Raw genomic sequence first — 25,515 nt, forward strand, 5'->3', positions numbered from 1 at the left:
CGGTATCCCAGGCAGGGCTGCTGCTTCCCTGGCTGGAACTGGGGCAGGAACTGGGGCAGGAATTGGGGCAGGAATTGGGGCAGGAATTGGGGCAGGAATTGGGGCAGGGCCGCGGCAGCTGCCGCGCTGCCAGTCCCCGTCCCGGAGGTGGCACACGGGGCACTCCCAGCCCCGGGGCCGGGCTGGCACCGCTCCCGCGGGGCTCCGGGCAGGGCCCGGCCCTGGCAGCACGAGGGAATTCTGCTTTCTCCCGAATTCCGGGGCTGGCCGGGCCGGGCCGGGCCGTGCGGAGCCGCGGCTGGCAGGGACAGGGACGGGGACAGGGACAGGGACAGGGACAGGGACGGGGACAGGGACAGGGACAGGGACAGGGACGGGGATGGGGACAGGGACGGGGACAGGGACGGGGACAGGGACAGGGACAGGGACAGGAACGGGGATGGGGACAGGGATGGGGACAGGGACGGGGACAGGGACAGGGACAGGGACAGGAACGGGGATGGGGACAGGGACAGGGACGGGGACAGGGACAGGGACGGGGACAGGGACAGGGACAGGAACGGGGATGGGGACAGGGACAGGGACGGGGACAGGGACAGGGACGGGGACAGGGACAGGGACGGGGACAGGGACGGGGACAGGGACAGGGACAGGAACGGGGACAGGGACGGGGACAGGGACAGGGACGGGGACAGGGACAGGGACGGGGATGGGGACAGGGACGGGGACAGGGACAGGGACGGGGATGGGGACAGGAACGGGGACAGGGACGGGGAGAGGGACAGGGACGGGGACGGGGACAGGGACGGGGACAGGGACAGGGACGGGGACGGGGACAGGGATGGGGACAGGGACGGGGACAGGGACGGGGACAGGGACAGGGACGGGGACAGGGACAGGGACGGGGACGGGGACAGGGACGGGGACAGGGACGGGCACGGGGACGGGGATGGGGACAGGGACAGGGATGGGGATGGGGACAGGGACAGGGACGGGGACAGGAACGAGGACAGGGACGGGGATGGGGACAGGGACAGGGACAGGGACAGCACCCCACTGTGCCAGCACCCCGGGGTCCCTCCCGTGCCCCCCCGCCCTGGTGGCACCTTAGGGCTGCCGTTTCACTGGTCCAGGGGCAGCCTTAGGCTGGCATCCAGGTGAGGTGCCCGGATCCCAGAACACCTGGGGTTGGCAGGGAGCTCTGGAGATCACCCGGCCCAATCCCCCTGCCCGGACAGGGCCAGCAGATCCCGGTGCCAGGGCCGGGAGCAGCCGGTGCTGGCACATCCCGGGGCTGCCGGGATTCCCAGTCCTGGAGCTCCCCGGATCCTGCCGAGATCAGAGAGAGCGGGGCTGGGGACAGCGGGGAGCGGAACCCCGGTCCTAGCCGGGCACAGGGGGTGAATCCCAATCCCGGGCGGGTTTAGAGGGATGAATCCCAATCCCGGGTGGGTTTAGAGGGATGAATCCCAATCCCGGGTGGGTTTAGAGGGATGAATCCCAATCCCGGGTGGGTTTAGGGGGATGAATCCCAATCCCAGGCAGGTTTAGAGGGATGAATCCCAATCCCGGGTGGGTTTAGGGGGGTGAATCCCGATCCCAGGCAGGTTTAGAGGGGTGAATCCCAGCACCGGGATGGCCACAGGATACAGGGAGAACTGTTCCACCTCCCGTGTGGAGAATGGCTGGCAATGGGGGAGGGAAAGGTGCCACCCGGCCTTAAAACCGAACCAGTGTGGCCACCTTGGGGCCTCTGGGGCCATTGTTCCCAGGGCGGAATTCCCACCGGACACAACTCCCGTCCCGTGCCAGGTGGGGAGGCGCTGCAGCCGCGGCCCCCCCGCCCCGTGCAGGGCGAGCTCGGCTCACCTGGGCAGGCTCGGCTCACCTGGGCGGGGCCGGGCTCAGGTGTTCCCGGTTCCTGCCCGGATTGGGCCGGGAGAGCCCAACCTGGCCTTATACGGGCACAGCGCGGCCGCGGCCGCTCCCCCGGGATGGGCCGATGGGGCCGGGCTCGCTCCCTCCCTCCTCCCCTCCCTGGACACAATGCAGGGATTTGTTTGCAGCCAGCCCGGGGATCTGGGGCTCCCGGAGGGGTTTGGGGCACCCAGGGTGGGGCTGGTGATCCCCTTGAGCCTAGGGAGAGGGACAGGGACAAATCCCTGCTGAGCCCTTCCCTGCCCTGTCTGGAGCATTTCATTAGGAAAACGAAATTATCCTCCCCCAAATTCCATCTTCCTCGAGGCTGCAGATGAAAAAAAACAGGAAACTGAGGCACAGTTTGGGCCAGGATGGTGCAGGAAAGGGAAATCCAAGCCCTGTCTTTTCCCCAAAGTGGGGGAGCTCCTTTTCCCAATGGCTAATTTCCCGGGGTGAGCCACTTCCATCCTTGCAAACAGTTGTGCCAGGTCAGGAGAGGGCCTGGAGCATCCACCTTCCTCCTGTTCCACTGGAGTCACTCCAGGTGTTGGCTGGAGCTGGGGGAGCAGCTGTGGGAGAACTGGGATGGGTGGATTAAACTGGCTTTGGAACTGGAGTGGGAGCCCCAGGCCATCATTCCCCATGCCAGGATATTTCCATCTCCCTTCCCACACATTTAACCCCATGGCACACGTTGGGGGGGATTTTGGCTCCCCTCTGGTGCCGGATTTCTCCAGGCTCCGTGCACTGGGAAGGACTGGGAAAAGGCCTGGCTGCTTCCAGACTGAGGGTGCATCCCAAAATCACTGGGGGAGGAAGGAGAGGTGGAAGAAGAACCAGGAATGCTCCCACCTGCAGCTGTTTCCCGGGGAGCAGAGGGGCTGTGAGCTGAGATTCCAGATGGGAAAAGGGTTTTTTCCCCCTGATGAAGATGTTTTGGGTGTGCTCCTGGAGGATTTGGCCCTTAGAGGATAAAAAAGTGGAGTCAGATAGGATCTGGGGGTATTTCAGAGAGGCACTGGCAGCACAGCCAGCCAGGGACTGGTGGTGCCTGCCCCCAGGGAGGGGAAGGTGACAGATCCATCGCTGCTCCAGCTGGGATCAGATGGAGGGGTGAGTTCCTCACCTTGGGAGCTGTTTCATATTCCCAGAGTGATTCCAGGTGTGTGGGGGCTCTGGAGGAGGGGGACAGTGAGTCTGGGAGCAATGGAGCAGCCAGGCTGGATCCCAGGAGTCATTCCCGCCTGGATGGCAGCTCTTGGTGGATGAGAAACACCTTTTGGATCACAGAATCATGGAATGCTTCAGGTGGGAAGAGACCTTAAAGCCCATCCAGTGGGCAGGGACAGGTCCCACCACCCCAGGGTGCTCCAAGCCCCACCTGGCCAGGGATGGGGCAGCCACAGCTGCTCTGGGCAGCGGATCCCCCGTGGGATCCCCTCCGTGCCTCGCTCCTTGGGAGCCCTTTCCCTTTCTCTGCGGGCCGGGCCTGTGGAAGAGCGCCGGGAATTGCCGGGGATTTTTGGGGACGCTGCAGCGGCGTCACCTGCCCGGCAGAGGGAGCCCGGAGCTCGTTCCTGGCCGCTCCAGGTGTGCGGATCCCGGGATGCGCTCCGGGAGCCGCTTCCCCGCTGCAGCCGGGACTGATTCCCTGCTGCTCTTCCCGAAATCCCCGCAGCCCCCGCTTCCAGCACCCCAGGATTTGCCCCTGGGATGTCTCACGTCCAAGACCTCCAGGACATCTGACGTGTCCAGTCCTGGAGAGGCTCCAGGCAGGGATGGGATCATCCTTGGGAGCGGCTGGAGCTGATACGGCACTGCCTGGAGGAGGCTGCGCCGTGGATTCCTGAGTGGCCTGGCAGATAAGAGGGATAAATATCCCTTGATCCCACAGGTCTCCTCAGCAGCTCCCAAATCCCCGTGGGGAATGTGCCCCGGCACGCCAGGGGTGACTGATTGAAGGGGGTCACTGGAATTGGCCATAAAGCACCATTATTGAGCCATAAATGGGGGAATGCTATTAATTATCCCACTTACTCCCATTTTTTAGTTAATTACAATCCTTAACCCTGTTTTTCCCAGCAATCCGCAGGCCCTGATCCATTTTTTACATGGATCTGAGAAGGTGAGTGATGCATCCACCCCCCCAAGCACCCTTAACCATCACACAACCATCCCTTTTTCCATGAAACCCGAGCTTTTCCATCAACTTCTCCCCCCCCACCTCCAAATTCAGGATCCTTTCAGTCCTTAGGAATTTTTACGAAGCAGCCAGGTGGAATTTTTGTCACATTTTGAGGCAAACCCAGGGATGTGACAATCCTGACACTTTCTGGGGCTGCCCTTCACCACTGCATCCTTCTCTGTTTCCCCCCCTTTCCACATTCTATCCCTAATAAAAGGTAAATCCAGTGTATATTATTCTGGATTGACAACGCTGACCTGGACAACACGGGGAGGGCAGCCAGGACCTTTTTTCAAGGGCTGGGATAGGGATTTTCTGGGGGCTCCTGAGCTGATGGTGCTGCCTGGAACCTGCAGCAATTCCCTGGGGAATTTACAGCTGGAATTGGGGCTGGATGTGACTCTGGGATGAGAACAGCAACGGGAATTTGCCCTGAGGAAGAGGCTGGGTCCTAATGAGGGAGGGATGGTGGAGGGGGCAGGATGGGGCTCCCAAAGCCACGGATCATCCCAGGCAGAGCTCAGCTCCCGTTAAGGGAGGGCAGGAATTCTGCTGGATGGGGCCATTCCCTGGTGCCCTCGGGAGCTGAGGCTGGGAGCAGTGGGACAGGGGAATGCTGGCTTGGGTCTGTCCCAGAACAGGGACCTGGAATGCAGCCAAAATCTCAATTTTGGTCAATCAATTTGGTCTCAAACCAAACCCTTTAATCCCCTGCTGTGGCCTCAGGGATCTCTCCCCATCTCATGGGTGGCGAAGGCTCAGAAACAGCAAAAAGATCCCCAAAATCCAATGTCAGCAGCGGGAAGGTCTCAGCTGAGCCCCAGCCCTCCCTAAGTTCCCCTGTTGGAATCCAGGGCATCCCTGTGGCTGCCCTGGAAGCTCTGGGACCCTGGCAGGGGGTCAGGAGCCCCCCTGTGCAGAGCCCTGAGAGACCCTGCCTCTGATCTCTGTCCATGGAAAAGTTTTCAACCTTACAGGATGAATTACAAGCTCTGAGTGTTTGATGTAAGTATTAATTAGTGCGGCACGGGTGCAAAAGTAGAATTTTAGGATTCTAGATAAGGGGTTCAAAGGGGGCGAGATGGAGGAAAATTGGGCGTGCCTTGTCCTTTTTCTTCTTCTTCTTCATGCCCTCCATGTCTCACTGTGCTGTTGGCATTTTTCTGTTGGTTTGGGCTGGGGACACACTGATCAACATGGGTGATGGATATTGGCACGTTATTGTAAATATGGCACACATAATTTCTAGTTTAGAATGTTTGTAAAACCCCACTGAGGGGCAGAGCCCCGCACGCTGCCCTGCAGGACAGACCTGCTGCAGGTCAGAGAGAAAATATTGTAGATAAGAGAGAATAAACAACCCTGAAAACCAGCCCAGACGAATTACGACTCCTCCTTTGGCAGCAGGGCTCAAAGACAGAGATTTCTACAATCTCGGGATCATTTAAATATCACAGATCCCGACATTGCCCCAGCCTCCAGCTCCCCCAGTTTGGGTGTCCCAGGCTCCCATTCCGGCCTCATCCCGGACAGCACCAGCCCTGCTCCTGCTCCTGCCCAGGAACAGGGCTGCTCTCAGCACAAGCCCTGCTCTGTTCCTCTGCCTGGGAAGGGCTTTTTCCAAGGGCTCTGCAGGTTCCTGGCTCCAGAGGCAGCCCTGCACCAACCCTGCCCAACTGGGAGCAACTGCAAACTGCTCAGAGCCCCCCCTTCCCCATCCTGCCAGGCTGGGAAACTGGATTTAACTCTTCCCTCTGGTCTGGAATGTCCTTCCCATCCTCTGTGTCCCATCTCCTGCCCTGGACCTGGAGAGCTGCTCCCAAATTTGGGTCCTCTGGCACCTTGGGGGCCCTGGGATGCTTTGGATCTCCCAGGGAAGTCCCCCAGGGGAACAGGAAGCATCTGTGATCCGAAAGGGCACCTCTGGAATGAAGGACCACGGGAAAATGTGGGTGCCCAGGATGGACCCGGCCCAGGTGTGCAGGAATTCCCCTTTGGAGAGGGGCAGGAGTTTGGAAGGGGAAGCTGAGCAGTGCTGAGTGTGTTCCCCTCGTTCCCAAAATTGGTCCCCAAGCCCTTGGATCCCACCCCGTGCCCTTCATCCCGGGGATGTGCCCAGGCCAGTCCCTGGGAAGCGATTCCAGCCCCACCTGGCTGCCAGAGCCCAGGTGAGTCCTGCTGGGAAGGAGCTGCTGCTCCAGGTGCCTGTGGTGGGAAGCTGAGAGAAAACCGAGGACAGGATGGGCTCTGAGTGGCAGAACTTTATTGTAACAGCCAAACCCCGCGAGCCAGAGCTGTGCTTCCTATCCTACGGGAATGTGGGAATGGGGACCCAGAATCTGGGAATTCGGGGGGCTGAGCGGCAGTGGCTGGAGCCAGGAAGGAAAATACTGCAGGATTCTGGGTGAGGTTGGCAAGAGGCCACAGCATCCCCCACCTGTGGCCACGTGGCACTTCCAGGGCTGGCTCAGGGAGCTCTGGAGCTTTGGGATTGGGATTGGCCAGTGGGGGCAGCCGGGCCAGGTACAAGCTGAGGTCAATAAATACAAAGGCAAGGGAGTTTTCCAGCTTTAGGCTGAAAGAGGGAAGATTTGGATTCAATTTTAGGAAGGAAATTCTTCCCCATGAGGGTAGAGAGGCCCTGGGATGGATTTCCCAGAGCAGCTGGGGCTGCCCCTGGATCCCTGGAAGTGCCCAAGGCCAGGCTGGATGGAGCTTGGAGCAAGCTGGGACAGTGGGAAGTGTCTCTGCCATGGCAGGGGTGGGAATGGGATGGGCTTTGAGGTCCCCCCCAACCCAAACCGGGCTGTTCCCAGTGCAGTTAAATAGGAACCAATTCCCAAATTTTAGGAGCTGGAACTGCTGTGTGGAGCTTGGAGAGAGGGAGGGATTATGGAAATCAGGAGTTTTGAGGCATTTTAGCTCTGGTGAAGGAGTGAGGGCCCCCCCAAAGGCACGGAAATGCCCTGAGGTGGACAAGGTCCCCCAGGATGTCACCAGATCTGTCAATCCTGGTGACAAATCCATCCCTGGGGTTGTTTTCCTCCCTCTCCCCCAGTGTGGAAACCTGGATGGTGCTTTCCTTGGAAGCCCTGTCAGGGATCACCCTCGGAGCAGGGAAAGGGTTTGGCAGCACCAGTAAAGGGACCAATGGCAGCTGCTAAAACTGGGCTAGGGACACTTCCCTCGTGCTGGGCACGTTCCAAGGGGTGACTGCAAATCCCTTGGGAAGGGAGCCGTAGAGAGGAAGGGGAAGGGAATGGGAGCGCCCCTAAATTCCTGCGGTGGTTCCTGCTGTAACTGGGAATGGAGCTGTGAACTGGGATGGTGGAAAGACAAGGAACAGCCTGGACAGGACCCTCATCCTTCATCCCTTGCACGTGGGCCGGAGTTCAGGAGGAAGAGCTCCCCAGGTGCTTTGGGTCCATGTTGATCCCGTTCTCCTACGAGCATTCCCCGGGGGCCCCGGAGCTGCACTTGGGCCGGGTCCCGGGGTCTGCAGTCCCCGGCACGTCCTGGGCTCTCCCGCTCGGCTCCGTGGCCCCCGAGCCCCGGGCAAACAGCCGCGAGTTCCGCAGGGTGCTGGCAGAAACTGGGAGAAGGGGGAAGGTTAAAACCCTTCCATCCTTTCCCCCAGCTCCTGGATCAGAGGGATCAAAGCACTTACGAGGCTTCGGCCGGGAGCGGACGGCGCTGATGACGGTGGGGATGGGCTGCTCCATGCTGGGAAGGGAAGGACACAGCGTGAGGACACGGCTTAAGCTCTCCCAGAGGGGTGGAAAGGGCTGGAATTGGGCCTGGGGGAGTTGGGATAGTGGTAGGACCAGGATGGGCTTCAACAGCCCCTGGGCAAAGCACCTGGAGAAGGTCTGGAACCTCAGCCTGGGGAATCTGAGGAAGACTTGGGAGCAAGAAATGGGATTGAACTGCTGGGAATCACCAGGATTTGCTCCTTCTTTGATTTGCTCCTCCTTCTTTGGGTACCTTCAGTACCCGACTCAGAACCTGGGATTGGGCAGGCTGGGCTTTGGGAGGTGTCCCTGCCCTTGAAAGGTGTCCTTGCCCATGGCAGGGGGTGGGACTGGGTTCCAAAGCATTCCATGATTCCTGATGCCTCCATCCCCCCAGGTGTGCTGGTGCATCTCTTCCCCACCTGAGGCAGAGGAATCCTGGCTCACCTGTTCTCCTCCCCTTCCACGAGCTTCCTGTAGGTGAGGATCTCCACGTCCAGGGCCAGTTTGATGTTCATGAGCTCCTGGTACTCCCGGACCAGGTGAGCCATGTGCTCCCGGCTGCGCTGCAGGGCCTCCTCCAGCCCAGCCACCTTGGCCTTGGCGTCCCTGAGGGTCCCCTCGCCCTGCTCGCCCGCCTCGCGGATGTGCTCCTCCAGGTACAGGCACTGAAGTGTGGGGAAGGGAGCTGAGGGGGCTTGGGAGAGGGAATTCCACATCTACCCTGTTACCCCACCCCAGCACACACCTTCTGGTTTCCCCCAGGACACACGTGTCCAGTTATTCCCACCCAGCACACACCTGTCCCGTTATCCCACCCGGCACACACCTGTCCCGTTATCCCACCCGGCACACACCTGTCCCGTTATCCCACCCGCGACACACCTGTCCCGTTATCCCACCCGGGACACACCTGTCCCGTTATCCCACCCGGGACACACCTGGCTCTTCTGGGACACGATGCAGGAGCGGAGTTTCTGGATGCGGATGTTCAGATCCGCGATTTCCCGCCGGCTGTCCAGGAGGTGCCCCCCGAAGGAGCTGCACTGGGAGCTGCCGTCGGTGAGCTGAGGGGAGAGAGGGACAGGGGTGCCCTGGCATCACCTGGATTACTTGGGGAAAGATCTGGGGCTCGTTCCCATCCTCGCTGGCTGTGGCTGTGCCAGGCTCACCTGGCTCCCAGGACCAGTCACATTCCTGCTCTTTGGAGAGCTGGAAGGACATTTCCATCTCCACTGGGAGATGTCCTGGGTTCCTCCAGTGTGGAAAGCCCGGAGTAACAAAACTCTGGATTTACTGTCCAGAGCTGATCACGGATAGTGCCTCGTCCCTCCCTCCATTCCCAGGGCCAGCCCATCCCTCCCATCCTTGCTGATCCAGCCCTTTCCAGGCCAATCCCTCCTGTCCTTCCCCTGCCTCTCCCGGCACAGAGCAGGGACCGGGTACCTTCCTCCGGGTGAGGGCCTCGGCCTCCTCCCAGCTCCGCAGGGCCAGGGCCTCGTACTGGGCCCTGACGTCCTCCACGATCCTGCCCAGGTCCGGCCGGGAGCAGCTGTCGATTCCCAGCACCACGGAAATGTCCTTGATTTCTGTCAGCAGCGCCTCCAGCTCCTGCAGAGCCAAGGGACAACAGGAAGAGGACACAGAGCTGGAAATTCATGCAATGATTTGGGTGGGAAGGAACCTCAAAGGCCATCCCTGCCATGGCAGGGACACCTCCCAGTGTCCCAGGCTGCTCCAAGCCCTGTCCAGCCTGGCCTTGGGCACTGCCAGGGATAGGGCAGCCACAGCTGCTCTGGGAAATCCATTCCAGGGCCTCCCCACCCTAACAGGGAAGAACTTCTTCCCAGGATCTGGTCATATCCAAGATTCCCAGTACTCAGAGAGAGCTCCAGGTGGGCTGTGCTTGACAGAACAGCTTCCACGTGGAGAGGGGGACAATTCCCAAGTTTTCACTCTCTGGAGTTGGGGATCTGGTATTATTTGCTCCATAAAATCCAGACTCAGGTTAAGTTGGGGGTTTGGGATCTTTGCATACAACCTGGTAAAAATCTGACAAAACAGTGCCTTTGGACTAGTTCAGGAGCAGGGAGAATCCTGGCATCCTTAAGGCTGGGAAAGGCCTGTAGGATCACCAGATTCCAACTGTTCCTCAGCAGTGCCAAGGCCACCCCTGACTGTGTCCCCAAGTGCCACATCCACACATTCCTGGGGCACTTCCAGGAATTTTAGAGCAGATCAGGCTCCCTGGGCAGTTGTGCTGGGAGGCAGCTCCAGCCTCTCCGTGCCTCAGTTTCCCACATGGAATGTTCATATTCCTCCATCAGGCATTGTAATTGTTTGGATTGCTGGAGTTTAGATAAATCCCGAGTGTTCCCACACTGCTGATCCTGCTGGGTGACATTTTCCAGGCCTGAGTCAGTGTTCTGATGGGGGCCCTCCCCCCCTGGCTGCAGTCATTCCTGACTGGGGACCCCTCGTTTTCCTGGGAAAGGGGGAGGCTGGACTGGGTTTCAGAGCACCCAGGTTCTCCAGGTGTCCTGGTTTTTGGGTTCTTCCTGGAGTCTGAACGTTTGGCTCACCTGGGCCGAGGCCTGGGGCAAACCCCATCCCTGGGGGCAGGAGCTGAGCCCCAACAGCCAGTTTGGGATGAGGTTGGAATTCTCAGCTGTTCTGGGGGGACCCCAGGCCCCCGCAGAGGCTCTGGGGCAGAAGGAATGTTCTGGCTGCATGGCAATGTTGTTTTTAGGGGAGGGATCAACTCCTCAGGTCCTGCCTGAGCAATGGAATGGCTGTGACACCCTGGCCAAGCTCCCTCCAGGATCTGTCCCCAAAATGCCGAGTTTCCCACAGCGTCCCAGCCCTCTCCAGGTGTGCTCCCACCTGCTCGTAGATGGTTTTCTTCAGCTCCAGCAGCTCCTGGAGCCCTTTGAGCTTCACCTCCAGCTCCGTGCGGTGCAAGGTGCTCACATCCAAATCCTGCAGGATGGAAAGGGATTCAGCAGTCCATAACTGGATGTACAGCGAGTCATTCCCTCTGCTCCCCATCCCCAGGGAGCGCCCTGCTCGCTCCATCCCTGGCAATGTTCCAGGACAGGGCTTGGAGCACCCTGGACAGGGAAGAGGGCTGGAATGGGATGAGCTCCTTCCCACCCAACCCATTCCCAGATTTAACAGGGCTGTTTGGAACTGCTCTCCAGCTGGGGAGGCTCCTTGGAGAACCTTTTCCCTTTGCTTTGTGGGACTTGTTGGTGGAAGGATCCGCTGGGCCAGGCAGGGTTGGGCCATCCCCTCCCAACCTTTGTTCCCCACAAAAGGCTCCACTTATTGAAAACTTGGGAGCCATCCATGGAAGTGTCCAGAAGTGCCTTTCCTGGGGAGTGTGCCAGGGAAAACATGGAATTAGCCAGGATGGATATTTGTGGGGAACATTCCCTCTCTCCAACACCCTTATCCTGCTCCCAGATTGGGGGTTTTGATATAAAATCCCAGTTCCAGCTGATTCCCACTGGCTCCTGCTGGAGTGGGAGCTTTGCCTGGGGTTTGCCCAGGGCGTGGCCCCTCCGCAGGGAACAAAGCAAATCCTTTATCAGTTCCAGCCTTTCCCAACCCTAATGGCACCCGGAGGGAACACGGGGAGCAGGGGGCAGCCGGGGAAGGGTTTGGACCCCTCAGGCCAGGGAAATCCCAGGGTGCAGGGATGGGGATGCTCCAGACTCACCCTCCTGTGGAACTGGGACTCATCCCCTCCCTGTCCTCCTCCAGACCTCGTTATCCCAAACCAGCTGAGCCTGGATCACCTCCAGGCCCTTCCCTGACTGTGCAGGGCTGAGCCAATCCAGTGGGAAACTTCCCCTTCCCTTCCTGCTGACCTTTTTGAGCTCCATGAAGGTGAATTCCATCCCGCTGCAGAGGCGAATTTCATCCTCGTACCTGCAGAGCACCCAAAGCACGGGATCAACCACAGGGCAACTCAGGGACACTCAGAGCTGTCTTGAGACCCCCGAAGTATCCAAACTTTCTGCTTTTCCTGCTTGCCCCCCCTCCTTGAGGCATCATGGGCAGGAGCGAGAAGAAGCTGCCACAGTCCAGCTGCCCTGGAACACCAGGAGCACTTTTGGGATGAAGAATCCCAGAGCAGAGGGGAGGGAGCTTTAATTGGGATTTCATCTGGGGGCTGGGCAGCCCCAGGTTCTTCACAAAGGGACAGGGGATGGGGGTGGGGATCGGGCTCTGCCCAAACTCCTCAATTTCACCCAAACCTTTTCCGTTCCGCTCGTGTTTCCTCGAAGTTTCACTTCCAGGGTCAGAGTCTTCCCAAGGGAGAAAACTTTGGCTTGTGGAAATTCTGAGAATTCTGGACTGGTGTCCTAACTCAGCCCAGGTGAGTTGTGAAGGCACACAGGCAAAGGAATTCATGGAAAACTGCCCATGGAGTGGAAGGAAACCAGAGCAGGATGGGGTGGAGTCCTGAGTGTCCCTGTGAAGGACGAGCCCCGCAGGTGTTTAAATCCAGGTGGGAGAGGGCAGGGCCAGGGAGCAAACCTCAGTCCAGGGGCAAATGGACATGAGCGGGACTTGGGGAATACTCCAACCCTTGCTGGCTCCATAGAATCAGGGAATTATTAAGGCTGGAAAAGCCCTTGGAGAGCATCGAGTCCAACCGTTCCCCCAGCACTGCTAGGGCCACCCCGACCATGTCCCCAAGTGCCACAGCCACAGCTTTGGGCACTTCTGGGGTTCCTCCCGAGTCCCCCTCGGTGCTGAACTCGCCCTCTCCTTCCCTGCTCCTCCAAGGCCGGGCAGCTGCGGCCGATGGGATTTACCTGGCTGGTGTGTGCTCCTCAGCTGGAACACCAGCCCAGCTGGAACGTCAGCCCAGCTGGAACGTCAGCCCAGCTGGAATGTCAGCCCAGCTGGAACGTCAGCCCAGCTGGAACGTCAGCCCAGCTGGAATGTCAGCCCAGCTGGAATGCTGTCAGCCCTGCTGCGCCAGGACCAAGCTGAGTGCCTGTCTGCAGCCCCCCTTCCTCCTCCTCGCACTCACCTCAGGCCCAGTGTGCCCCAGTCTGTCCCAGTGTGCCCCAGTCTGTCCCAGTGTGCCCCAGTCTGTCCCAGTGTGCCCCAGTCTGTCCCAGTCTGTCCCAGTGTCCCCCAGTCTGTCCCAGTCTGTCCCAGTCTGTCCCAGTCTGTCCCAGTCTGTCCCAGTGTCCCCCAGTCTGTCCCAGTCTGTCCCAGTCTGTCTCAGTCTGTCCCAGTGTCCCCCAGTCTGTCCCAGTGTGCCCCAGTCTGTCCCAGTCTGTCCCAGTGTCCCCCAGTCTGTCCCAGTCTGTCCCAGTCTGTCCCAGTGTCCCCCAGTCTGTCCCAGTGTCCCCCAGTCTGTCCCAGTCTGTCCCAGTGTCCCCCAGTCTGTCCCTGTCTGTCCCAGTGTGTCCCAGTGTGTCCCAGTGTGTCCCAGTCTGTCCCAGTCTGTCTCAGTGTGCCCCAGTGTGTCCCAGTGTGTCCCAGTCTGTCCCAGTGTGTCCCAGTCTGTCCCAGTCTGTCCCAGTGTGTCCCAGTCTGTCCCAGTCTGTCCCAGTCTGTCCCAGTGTGTCCCAGTCTGTCCCAGTGTGTCCCAGTCTGTCCCAGTCTGTCCCCCAGTGTGTCCCAGTGTCCCCCAGTCTGTCCCAGTCTGTCCCAGTCTGTCCCAGTGTGTCCCCACGCCCCCTGCTCCCGGTGGAGCAGAGCTGGCCCAGCTGGCCCAACGCGCTCCTGCCACGCTCCCAGGACTGTGACTCACCCCGGGCTGGAGCTGGAGCATTCCACAGGCACATCCCAGCGTTTATCTCCTGGGAGATAATCCCGGGGCACCGCAGGAGGGCAAATCCAGCCCTTCCTGCACTTAGCACACTTGAGACAGCGTCTGCTCGCCCCGGGCTCCTTGCATGGAGCAAAATCCAGGGAACCAGATCTCAGGCAGGCTTAGTTCCCTCCTGCGTGTGCCTGTCCCTCTCCATCCCTCCCTTTGGAATTGCTGGTCCATGGCAGAATCATTTGAGGAGAAGGTGGGAGTGTCCCAGTGAGTCCCATCCAGGTGGGTTTGGGAAGCAGTCCCTGACTCAGGAGGAATTCAGGGCCTTATGGGGAGACTCCCCCAGGCACACTTCCCACCCTGGAGGACTTGAGGTGTTCCCATGCCCATGGGGTGTTCCATCCAGAATGCCACAGCCTGGCTGAGGGCATCACTCCAGTGGGAAATCCGACTGGTTCTTCGTTTTTCCTCCCCCAGAATTCCCTGGGGAAAAGAAACCTCCTGGATTTGCCTGGTTTGTACTGAGATTTGCTCCAGAAATGCCCCTGGGCTGGGCCGGGGCTGGATGGGGCCTGGGAATTCTCTCCCTGTGAATCAGTTTTGAGGGATGAAGCATCCCAGTTGTGTCCTATCCCATTGTCCAAGTCACTGGAAAAGTCACAAGAAATCCAATGGGGAGAACCCTTGGGCAGCACCTTCACCCCTAAGAAATCAGGTTGGAAAACCCTGGAGTGTCGGGAGCTGGGGATTCCTGCAGCAGTTCCTGAGTGCAGATCTGAGCACAGACCACGGCTGCCCCGTCCCTGGAAGTGTCCAAGGGCTGGGGACACCCTGGGACAGTGGGAGGTGTCCCTGCCCGTGGCAGGGTCCTTTCCCACCCAAACCACTCTGGGATTCTGCTTCCTCAGGGGAGTGCAGGGAGGGCCAGGTGCTCCAGAGAGGGATGGCAGCTCCTAACCTTTGCATTATCAAATAAACAGCAGGCAGGCACCTCCCATGAGGAATTTAGGACTTTTTAGGCACCTGGGTGTCATTTGAGGGACTCCCAGGAGGATGATTTCAGTGTAAGGTGAAGAATCAAACTCCTGGTTCTTATTCCTGTCAAATTCCTCACAACATTCTTGGCACTGCTGAGGCCCCTGGAATCCTGGGCTTTGGGTACCTCACAAGAAAGACCCTGAGGGGCTGGAGCGAGTCCAGAGGTGGGAATAGAGCTGGGGAAGGGCTGGAGCACCAGGTTCTCCTCCTGGAGAACAGGAGGCTCAGGGGGGGGGCTTGTGGCTCTGTACAAGTCCCTGACAGGAGGGGGCAGCCAGGTGGGATTCAGGATCCACTCCCAGGGAACAAGGGAAAACAGCCTCAAGTTCCATCAGAGGAGGTTTAAGTTGGATATTTGGAAAAACTTCCATGGAAACAGTTATCCAGCCCTGGCACAGGCTGCCCAGGGAGTGCCCATCCCTGGAAGTGTCCAAAACTGGATGTGACACCTGGGGACCACAGTGGTAGGGGGTTGATGGATGGACCTGATCATCTCCAAGGGCTTTTCCAAGCGGAATGATTCCATGATTCCAACCTGCTCTGAGCTGATTAAAGCATTTCACTGCAAGGTCTCCATTAGAAGGAGCTGTCAGCCCTTCCCTAATTTGCAGCCACCTTGAGCAGGGCCTAAGGAGCTGGAGAATCCTTGGACAGAACTCCCTGGGGAGGGCACGGATGGTTTCTGCCTCACCTCAGGAGTGGGTTTGGATCCCAGCAGGGATTTCTGCCCTCCCCGAGTCCCTTGGCACCACTTTGGGTTGGACAGTCCCTGCACAGCCCAAATCCCCAGGGGAGCCTCCAGAGCTCCAGGAAGGTGCTGGGTGTCAGTGGGAGAGAAAGGAGCTCATTTGGGATTCTCCTGTGGGATGCAAATGAGCCCCATAATGAGGGAGGCATTGTCTGCTCCCCTGTGACCGGGCATGGCCCAGCTGCTCTCCTTTATCTGCACATCTCCGAGCTCCCCAGAGATAAGAGGAGCTCCCCAGAGATAAGAGGCAGCTGCACCTCCCCTGACCTTAGACTGCCTCCCTATTCTTGGTCAGGACCATTTGGGGCACAATTTTGTCCTTTTGGTCAAAGCACAGTTTGGCAGAAATTGGGTGAAGGGGGAAGGAAGGCATCCCACAGTCATGGAATAGAATATTTCTTCCTTGTGAAGGAATTCCTCCCTGTGAGGGTGGGGAGGCCCTGGAATGGATTTCCCTGTGGCTGCCCCTGGATCCCTGGAAGTGTCCAAGGTTGGACAGGGCTTTGCGTGGAACGTGCCCATGGCAAGGGTGGCACTGGATGATTCTAAAGGTCCCTCCTAACCCATGTGTGATGCTGAATATCCTGAGTTGGAAGACACCCACAGGGATCATCAAATCCAACTCCTGGCCCTGCCCATGCAGCCAGGAGCGTTGTTTTTTGTACTGAGCAGCCTGGTCCAGAAATCACTCTGGGGACAAAGTTCCGGCTTGTGCTAATTTTGTGGAGAATAAACATTCCCTCTTTTCATGGCTGTCACTCCAGCAATGCCATTCCCTGAGTCTCTGGCAGAGGCTCCTCTCAGACCCTGCTCTCCTTGGAATTGCATTGTTCCAGCTTTCCTTTCACCTCTCTTTAACCAGGAAGATGTTGTGATCCTAAATTCTCAAGTCCATACTTCTGGGCATACCAAACTAGGGATATTTTCCTGGGCATCTCAGGCTGGCTGAGTTAAATCAATCCCACGCTGTTCCCTGTTCCCAGCTGAACCCCCCTGGATATGGATAGACATGGACAAGGACACCTACTTGCTCCGGAAGGTGTCCATGGTGCTCAGGACCTTCGCCAGCTCCGACTCCAGGTTTTCCTGCTCATAGTTGAGCGCCTTCATCTCCTGGTTCATTTTGCTCACGTACTGCTCATAGATGGCCTTGATGTCCGAGTCAGAGTGGGAATTGTCCTGGTCCTTCAGGAAGTTCCACCTGGTTGTCAGGATCTTGTTCTGCTGCTCCAAGCTCTGGACCTACGGGAGAGGTTTCAGAGGTGTCAGTGACACTGAGGGCCACAGTCAAAGCGTGGCAGGGCAGGAGATTTTGGAGACCTTCAGAGGAGCTGCCAGAATCAGCAGATTTCCAAGGAAGAATGAGAAATCCCTTCAAAATTAGGCCTGAGGATGGAAGGTTATAGAATCATGAAATGGTTTGGGTTGGAAGGGACCTTGAAGATCACCCAGGTCCATCCCCTGGCATAGGCAGGGACACCTCCCTCTTTTAGGGGACTTTTAGGGGTTTTATACATTACCCACTAATTAATTTCTTGATAGAACACGGTGACATCAAAATAGACACAGTGACATTGGAATAAACATAGTGACATCAAAATAACCAGTGACATCAAAATAACCACGTTCACATTGGGCTAAACACAGTGACGTTGGGATAAAGGAGTCACTGACAACAGGAATGGTCAGATCTGTCCCTTTTGCGTGTGACCATGGACTACTGGAAACACCTCCAGCATCACCAGATCCAGGTGTTGAGTCCCACATGATGAAGCCAAGGCTGCGGATCCACCCCAGGACACACAGGGATGTCCAGGGTCAGGGAAGGGCAGATTTCCTGCCCCAGAGAGCACAAAGAGAGGGAACCCGCTGGACTGCGAGGGATTACAGCATGGAGAGGTTCAGGGAATGAATCAGGTTTATTGCAGAGCACCTCAAAGCTCTGGAGAACATCCCAGGTAATTACAGACTCCAGGTGAGCTCCCTGTGCTGGCTCTGAGAGGACAATGCTGCCCTTCCATCACCCGCCTTTGAGGAACCTGCTCCTCTTTCCCAATATTCCCAATCTCACCAGTAACACTCCAAGTTTAACAGTTCTCCTCTTCAAAGCTCTTGGCCAACTCCAATTAATTGGCTAATTGCTACCTCGGGGAGCAACCCCAGTCACGTTTTGGCTGGAGATGCCAGAGTTTCCTCCAAGTTTCCCGTGGTGCAATCCGGGATGACTCGGGGCCGGTGCCGTGCCCGGAGCGCTGGGGGCACTGGGGGCAGGAGCCATCAGACCTCCAGCCTTGGCCTGGGGTCCAAAGAAGAAGCAGAATTCCAGCTGCTGACCCAGATGTGGCACCATCTTTCTCCAGATCCTTCTTTTCTGAACAGAGAGAGCAGCCAAGCAAAGCAGAACCATCCCAGTGCTTGGGAGTTCCCAGCAGAAGGGATGGGAGTGTTGGGATGTTCCAGGTCTCACTCTTAGAGACCTCATCCTTTCCTCCTGGGATGAGAATGGATTGTGTTGGCTGTTGTTCCGTGTCAATCTTTGACCTTTAATTAATTCCTGACCTCCTTCCTAATCCTCACATCCCTGCTCCTTTTGTCCCTGACATTCCTGTTCGCAAACCATCCCTGCGCTCAGCTGGTTCCATCTTGGCTTCCAACATCTGTTTGGAACTGGATGATCTTAAAGGTCCCTCCTGACCCAAACCATTCCATGATTCTGTGTCTCCTGCAATGTCCCCCTCAGTGGAAATCCCCCCTTGCAGAGCCTTTCAGCAGGAGCTTTGCAGAGGGATCACCCAGATTTGGCCTCATTCCCTGGAATTTCATGCCTGAACACACAAGTGGCCAAAGTTTGGTCCTTGCAGACCCTCCCGTCTGGGCTGCTTGGGATAACGGCAGGGCTTCAAACAGGGCCTCCAGGGCCTGGCTTTTCCCTGTCTTCTTTTACATCTGTCTGGAAAATAAAAAACCAGCAGATCTGTAACAGCTGGAAAACCACCAGCACCAAACTCCTGTAGCTGCGTGGTCAATTATCCCTGGAATCACCTGCTGGGGACTGAGAACATCCGAATCCCTGATTACAAAGCCAGGTTCTCTTTGACAAGGAAGTGTCATTCCCTTCCTCTGGAATGAGGGCCTGGGGCAGGTGCCTGAAGTTGCCACTTGATGCAGCTCTTGAAGCCTTCAAAGGAGCTCAGAAGCCGCAGTCAGACACCTCGGCCAGGGGGTGTTTGTGCCCCTGAACCCCTGGCCCAGGATCCACACGGATCAGGAGGTCACTGGGTTGGGTTTGTTGGGAAACCTGGAACTCCCAGTTCTTCCCTCCATGGTGTCAGGGAGCAGCCCTGGCTCTGGCACATGGGGTTTTGTCCCTTTCCCCCACTCCCATCCCTGCTCTGAGGGCCCAGCAAAACCCAATCTCTCTGCCTGGACAGTCCAAATTCCAGCCTCTACTGTGTGGGTGTTTCCCACACCAGGTGTTCTCCAAATCCCCAGTGCCACAATCTTGGAAAGGCTCACAGGAGGAGGCTGTGCCCATCCATGAGAGCCAGGCCTGGGCCCTGCTGACCCTGCCAGGTGTGGCTGGTCACAACTGTTCCCCTTGGAGAGATCCACTGGAGATGTTCCCACGTCCTTCTCCTTCCCAGTGTGAATTCAGGTCCTTGGAGAGTTGAAATGAATCAATCCCGGGCTGCTGGAGGTTGGCAGGGAGAGTTGCATGAAGCAATCCCGGAGATTACATCTGTTTACGGAGCAGGGCTCTGCAGGAACCTGCCTGCTCTGGGAGTTGTTTTCCTTGGAGAAACTTCTGCTTCTCCCGGCTCCGCGGAGATGAAAGCAACACTTTCTTGGCCCCTCTCCTCAGAAGCTTGGAGGCAGTGGCTGGGGGGTCCCCCTGGCCCCCCACGCTGCCGAGGTGGAGGTGGGGATGAGTTTCCAGGGATGAGTTTCCAGGGATGAGTTTCCAGCTCTCTTTAGCAGCCGGAATTGGAGCTGCTGCCAAAAATGGCGTCACTGCCCGTGGCTGTTTGGCCACTCCGGGAGCCAAGGGCTCGTGGCCGTGGTGCCCCCTGCCCGTGGTGCCCCCACGACTCTGCCGGGGCCGCTCTGGGGGTCCCCCAGGAGCTGCCCGGGGTGACAGGCGCAGCCCCGGCCGTGCCTCCCCCAGGGATGCTCCTAACCCTCGTCAGAGAGAGCTCCGAAGGAATAACTAATTGGGTTAATAACTAATTAGCCGGATGTGCCAGCCTCGCCGGGGCTGGCTGCAGACCCCGGCAGGTCCCCGAGAGCCCCCTGCCCAGCCAGGAGCTGTCCCTACCTTCTCGATCAGGGTCACGAACTGGTTGTTGAGCACTTTGATGTCCTCCTTCTCCTGCTGCCGCACGGCCTGGAACTCGGTGTCGATGTCCAGGCGCACGGGGGGCGGCAGCCTCCCCTCCACGGAGAACGGCGAGTAGGGCGAGCAGCGCAGGCTGCCCAGGGAGCCGCAGCCATCGCTGGCCACCGAGCCGCGGCTGTCGCTGGCCCCGCCGTCGGGGCTGCGGCGCTCCGGGGACGGGCTCCCGGCGGCTCCGCCGCGGCTCATCCTCCCCGCCGCCTCCCCGGAGCACAGCGAGCCGCTGCAGAAGGCAGAGCTGGGGTTGGTCATGCCCGGGCTGGGCTCCGGGGGAGGGAAGGGCGCAGGGAGAGAAGGGGGAAGGTTCGCGGCTGCCGCCGAGAGAGGAGCAGCAGCGCGGCTGGGCCGGTGCGATTCCCGTCTCCTGGGCTTGTGGGCTGGTAATGAATTCCAAGCACCTGTTCTGCGATGTTCATTAAACGGAGGAGGGTGGAACCCTTGATGGAAATCCAGATCAACCTGTTGGCTTTTTTTTTTTTTTTTTTTTCTATGTTTTTTTTTTTTTTCTTCTTATTCCCTCCTCTGTCTGTTCCCTCCTTTCTTCAGGAGCTTGTTTGTGTGAGGAGGACTCAGGCCCTTGCAGCAAAAACAAACCCTCCCAGGTAATTCCAGCCCCCAGCAGCTGCCTCCCTCATCCTTAAAAGGTGAGGAAAGGAATTGGAGGTGCCAGGGTTGGGAAGGACTGCTCCAGGCACAGCTCTGCACAAGGACTTGGCACAGGGAGCCGGCATCAGCCCCTGGCTGCTTTCCAGCCCAAATTTTCAGGAAGCAACAGTAATACTTTATATATATATATATATATATATATATATATATATATATATTTTTTTTTTTTTTTTTTTTTTAGTACAGGAGGGTTTAAAACCATAAAGAGTCTGAATTGGCTAAAGAAGGAGTTGGAAAATGCATCCCAAGCTTGGTGTGGCTGGAGCTGCTCCTGCTCTGTCACCACAGGGGCACAGCGTGGATGGGTCTGGTGCTCAGGTGCTTTAGAGAGGACAGGTCTGGTTTTAGCAATGTTAGGTCTAGTTTATGGATAATAGGTCTGAGTTCAGGGAGGATAAATCTGTTTTTAGAAATGGTAGGCCTGGCTTTTGGGAAGATAAATCTGGTTTAGGGAACATAAGACTGGTTTTGAGACCCCTGGGAGTGGGGTCCAAGAGTGCTGAGGTTATTCATTCATCTGCTCTGGCATCACCAGAGACCCTCAAAACCTCTGCACCCGAGGTGGATCTCAGGTGCCCAGGTCCACCTTTGACTGCCCCATTCCCATTCCCCAGAAGCCCTATGAAAGCTGGAGACACAAAACCCCTCTGAATTTCAATGGACTCTGGGTTCCACCCTTAAATCCCTGTTTGGTGCAAACCCAGCCTGGACGGGGTTTCTGCTTTGGCTCCATTTCTCCTGTGAAGCTTGGGAAAGAAGAATTCCCATCTGCGCCTCGCTTTGTGGCATCCTTGGGAAGGGGGATGGTCTTCTCTGGCCATCCCAATTTCCATTTCATGGGAAAGCTGCTGCTTTGCTGCTCTGGTTCCGCTCCACACTGGAGTTTCCCCTCCGAGGGAGGTGAGGCAAGGTGAGGTTGGATCTGTGCTCTGACAAGAAATGTCTGCTGAGGAGCAGCTGTAGTTTGGGAAGGACTTCCCAGGGAAGGGGACCTGTTCCAGTGGGTTTGACCTTTCCTTCAGGTGGAATTGCAATATATTGCCAGGAACGGGGGGTTTTCCCCTGTCCACCTTCCCAAAACATCCTTTCCAGGGAAAATGCATTTGCACACCCGGTCACTCGCTCAGTGGGTCCTTGGCAGGACTTCTCACGGCAATCCTGATGGTTTATTTTAATATTTTAGCTCAAATTCCAGTCTGGGAGCAGCCACAGCTCGTGGCTCCTGCTCTGTGGGTGACATTATCCCTTCCTGGTGGCTCTGTGGCTGGAGGCACGGACGGATCCCAACGGGCACCAGGTCAGAGGTCACCCTTGGCCTTGGGGCTGCTGGTGGTGCTGAGGGCACTCGGGACAGCCCTGGGAAAGCTCAGTCCCTCTGAGGGAAGCAGGTGGAATGAGGGCACTTCAGTGCAGTAGAGGCTGGGAGCAGTGTCTGCTCTGATCCTCGTGGGATCTTTCATGATCCCAGGTCATCCCACCTGTCTGAGCATCAGTCCCTGCTCCTTTCTTCTCCAAGGATCTGTTCTTTCCCTCATCCTTTTTCTTCCATGAAATTAAGTTTCCAAACCTAGGTCTAGCCCGTGGGAACAACAAGTTTGGCTCAAAGAGCATCTCCCAGTGCACAGTGGCCCAGGAAGCCTCTCCAGGTGATGGGATCCAAGTGGATCTCGATGCCTTTTGATTCCCAGTTCCTGCACAGCATTGTGTCCTGTGTCCCACATCTTCCCCATCCCTGGAAGTGTCCAAGGATAGGGCTTGGAGCAACACAAACTAGTCGAAGGGGGTGGAATGGGATGAGCTTTGAGGTCCCTTCCTACCCAAACCATTCCATAATTCCATGATTAGATGCTGGAGTTGGGCCCAAAATCCCTCTGCCACAGAAAGGTGCAGAAGGATGGTGGATGGTTCAGGATGAAAATTGCCTTTAATTCTTGGGACAAGCAGTGTGGAACCCTATTTTTCACTGGGGTCACTACAGCCACTCTGCTTTGAGAGGGATGAGGGTTTTCCAAGTGCTGTGCCCTTTCAGCAGGATGGGTTTGATCTGCAGGTGACATGGAATGTGTTGGAAGAGGATTCAGCCTCTCCTTTCAAGGCTGAAGCTCCTGTTGGCCCACCTGGCGAGCAGAGGGTCCAGGGGAGCCCCGTGGAGGGGGGATGCTGGGGGACCCTGGCTTCAGCGCCCGTGGTGCTGCTCCTGGGCATTTTTGGTGTTTGTAGGGAAGGATCTTGCGGCTCCTCCCTCCCGGAGAAGGGAGGACCTGTCCCCAGCTCAGCATCTGCCCCCGAGTTCCTGCCCCTCGCTGCTGCCCCTGCTGCCCTCCCAGCCCCGGGAGAGGCCGAGCTGACTCAGGCACGTCCTGCCCCTCCTGATGTTCTCGGTGCTCCTCCTTGGCCAGGTGTTTGGTTCAGTTTGGGATGGCCTGGTCCCCAAACCAGGGCTTCTCAGCCTTCCTGGCTGCACAGAAATCCTGCTGGAGAGGGACAGGGACAAAGGAGGTGGGGATAAGGTGGAGAAAGGGATGAAGGCTCCGGCCCCGTCCAGCTGACCTCTTTGTGGGGTGCACACCTCCCTGTGAACTCCCAGCCTGCTGGGTTGAATCCTGCTGTGGTTGCATGGAGTGATCCCAGGATCTCCCACTCCGGACATGTCACCGTGTGTGGTTCTCTGGGGGGCTGAGGCTCAGGGCTGGGCACAGGGAGATTCAAACCATCACAGGGAGCCTTGAAGGTGCTTCAAGCCCCTTGGACAAACCTGGGAAATCTGGAACCCTTCCCTGGACACTGGGGGTTATTGCCAGCACCTGGAACTCCCAGGGTTATTGGCTCAATATATTCAGGCAGAGTGGAATCATTGCTTTATCAAAGCTCCCCAAGTAATTGGTGTTTATTAATGAGGAATAAACTGGGAATCAGCCCCAAGGGATCTGAGTAGGAGGTAGAGCAGGACTGACGGAGCTCTGGAGGGAATGAGAGGGTGAGCAGGAGCCAGGTAAGGGAGCTGCCCCTGGAATGGGAATTGTCCCTGGAATGGGAATTGTCCCTGGAATGGCTGGTCACGCACGGCTGGGAATGGCCAGTGCTGTGGCCAGAGGTGGGACAGGGAATGGCCAGTGCTGTGGCCAGAGGTGGGACAGGGAGTGGCCAGTGCTGTGGGACAGGGAATGGCCAGTGCTGTGGCCAGGGGTGGGACAGGGAATGGTCAGTGCTGTGGGACAGGGAATGGCCAGTGCTGTGGCCACAGGTGGGACAGGGAGTGGTCAGTGTTGTGGCCGCAGCTTGACAGGGAATGGCCAGTGCTGTGGGACAGGGAATGGCCAGTGCTGTGGCCACAACAGGACAGGGCAGGGCAGCTCCTGGTTCTGCTGCTGGGGCCTCCCCGAGGTCAGCTCAGGTTTAAAGAAACAGAAGAAGGAGAGGATTTCTTTTGTGAAATGGTTTGGTTTGTTTTATTCAGTTTGGCTGGGCAGGGCAGGCGTTTCCTGCTCCACCGGGGGCTGGGCCTGGAGGTTCCAGTTTGGGACTGGGCACTGCTCAGTTTGGGTTGGGGGCTTTGAGAGCCCCTTCCTTCAGCTCTGCTCTGTTCCCTCTCTGCAGGTCCCTCTGGGGAAGGGAAGGGGCCAGGCTGGGGACGTGTCCAGGCCATGCCAGGGTGGCACAGAGGGGCTGAAGGAGGTCCATGGCCCTCGAAGGACAGTGCCCAGCCCCAGGTGGGCACAGAGAGGGAGCACTGCAGCCACAGGGGTGGGGGACACTGCAGGGATGCTGCAGGGACAGGAGGAGAGCACGGAGGGGACGCTGCAGCCCTTCCTCCCCTTCTCCCCTGCCCGTGCTGGGACCGGGCTGTGGGAACGGGAGAATTGGATGCCAGAGTGGGGGTATTTGTGTACCCTGGTTTGGGGGGTGGCTGGGGGGAGCTCTGCCACCTTCCCAGGCTCCTTCTCCCACTTCATTATTCCTTCTCTTACCGTCACCTATTCCTTCTCCCCCTCACTCCTCCCTTCTCTCCCTTCTCGTGTCCCATTCCCACTCCCACCTCCTCTTTTCCTTGCTTTCTGCACCTGCCTAGAGCTGTCCACATCTCTTCCCTGCTTTCTTCTGGAATCCCAAATCAGGCTCTTTCTGATTTCTGGGTGAAACGCGGAGAAGCTGAAACTCAGCCCCAAGCAGGCGTCAGAGCCCAGGAATGTCCCGCGGGGCTGGGCCGGCCGGCCGGGACCTGCCCACGGCAGCTTCACTCCCAGGAAACGGAGCGTTTCCCACTCAGCTGAGCTTTGGCTCACGGAGTTTCCAGGAAATGTCAGGTATTGAAAAAGAACAACCCTAAAAAGGACTAAAGGCGGGGTGTGACGCCCCCATTCCTGCGGGGGTCTGCTGGCCCTGCCCGCTGGGCAAAGGGGCTGGGTGGTCGTGGCTGTGCCGGGGGGTCGGGAGCGGATCCAGCTCCCAGAGCTGGAAGTGCCCCAGCAGCGTCTCCCTGATGGGATCAAACGCTGCAGTCCTGGAATGGGAAGGGACATCAAAGCCCATCCGGTGCCACCCCTGCCGTGGGAGCAGCTCTGCAGGTGGGGTCTCACCTGACGGGGCAAAGGGGCAGAACCCCCCCCCTCCCCTGCTGCCCACGCTGGGGGTGCTGAGGGGGCTCTGCTTCATCTCAGAACACTCTTTTTTCACCTGAAATGACCCCGAAGTCCAGGAATGGTCTTCCCAGGGAAGCCGTGGCTGCCCCTGGGTCCCTGGCAGTGTCCAAGGCCAGGCTGGACAGGGCTTGGAGCAGCCTGGGATAGTGGGAGGTGTCCCTGCCATGGCAGGGGTGGCACTGGATGGGCTTTAATGTCCCTTCCAACCCAAACCATTCCATGAATCTCCAGCTCTTTCTGTTGTCCATGCTCTTCACTCTGGGCTGTACTGGGAGCCTGGACGTTCCAGTTCCCTCTGCAACAACCAGTCCTGTTACTTTGGCAAATGGCTTCTCCTTTCCCAACATCCCGCTAATAAAAACAGCAGGAATGAGAGGCACAGGGAGGATTTACAGCTTGGTGT

The 25,515-nt window shown here is 57.9% G+C and overlaps 2 protein-coding genes across 2 annotated transcripts in view; one reads left to right on the top strand and one right to left on the bottom strand.

The window, feature by feature from the left end:
* Window positions 1-8,278, top strand: part of BCDIN3D (BCDIN3 domain containing RNA methyltransferase) — a 22,940-nt gene extending 14,662 nt beyond the window's left edge. The window contains exon 3 of the transcript XR_008435188.1: window positions 8,234-8,278. The gene's annotated coding sequence lies outside the window, so the exon portion shown is untranslated. The remainder of the gene's footprint in view (window positions 1-8,233) is intronic.
* On the bottom strand, window positions 6,352-20,341 carry KRT80 (keratin 80). Its single transcript, XM_053967332.1, has 9 exons — window positions 19,729-20,341; window positions 16,441-16,655; window positions 11,709-11,769; window positions 10,720-10,815; window positions 9,283-9,447; window positions 8,778-8,903; window positions 8,284-8,504; window positions 7,773-7,828; window positions 6,352-7,697 (listed from the first exon to the last, which is right to left on the bottom strand). Exons 1-9 carry the CDS (start codon window positions 20,056-20,058, stop codon window positions 7,549-7,551), a joined length of 1,419 nt encoding a protein of 472 aa, XP_053823307.1. The 5' UTR covers window positions 20,059-20,341; the 3' UTR covers window positions 6,352-7,548.
* Between the last annotated feature and the right edge of the window lie 5,174 nt (window positions 20,342-25,515).

This window comes from Vidua chalybeata, chromosome 30 (assembly GCF_026979565.1).
Source record: "Vidua chalybeata isolate OUT-0048 chromosome 30, bVidCha1 merged haplotype, whole genome shotgun sequence".
NCBI lineage: Eukaryota > Metazoa > Chordata > Aves > Passeriformes > Viduidae > Vidua > Vidua chalybeata.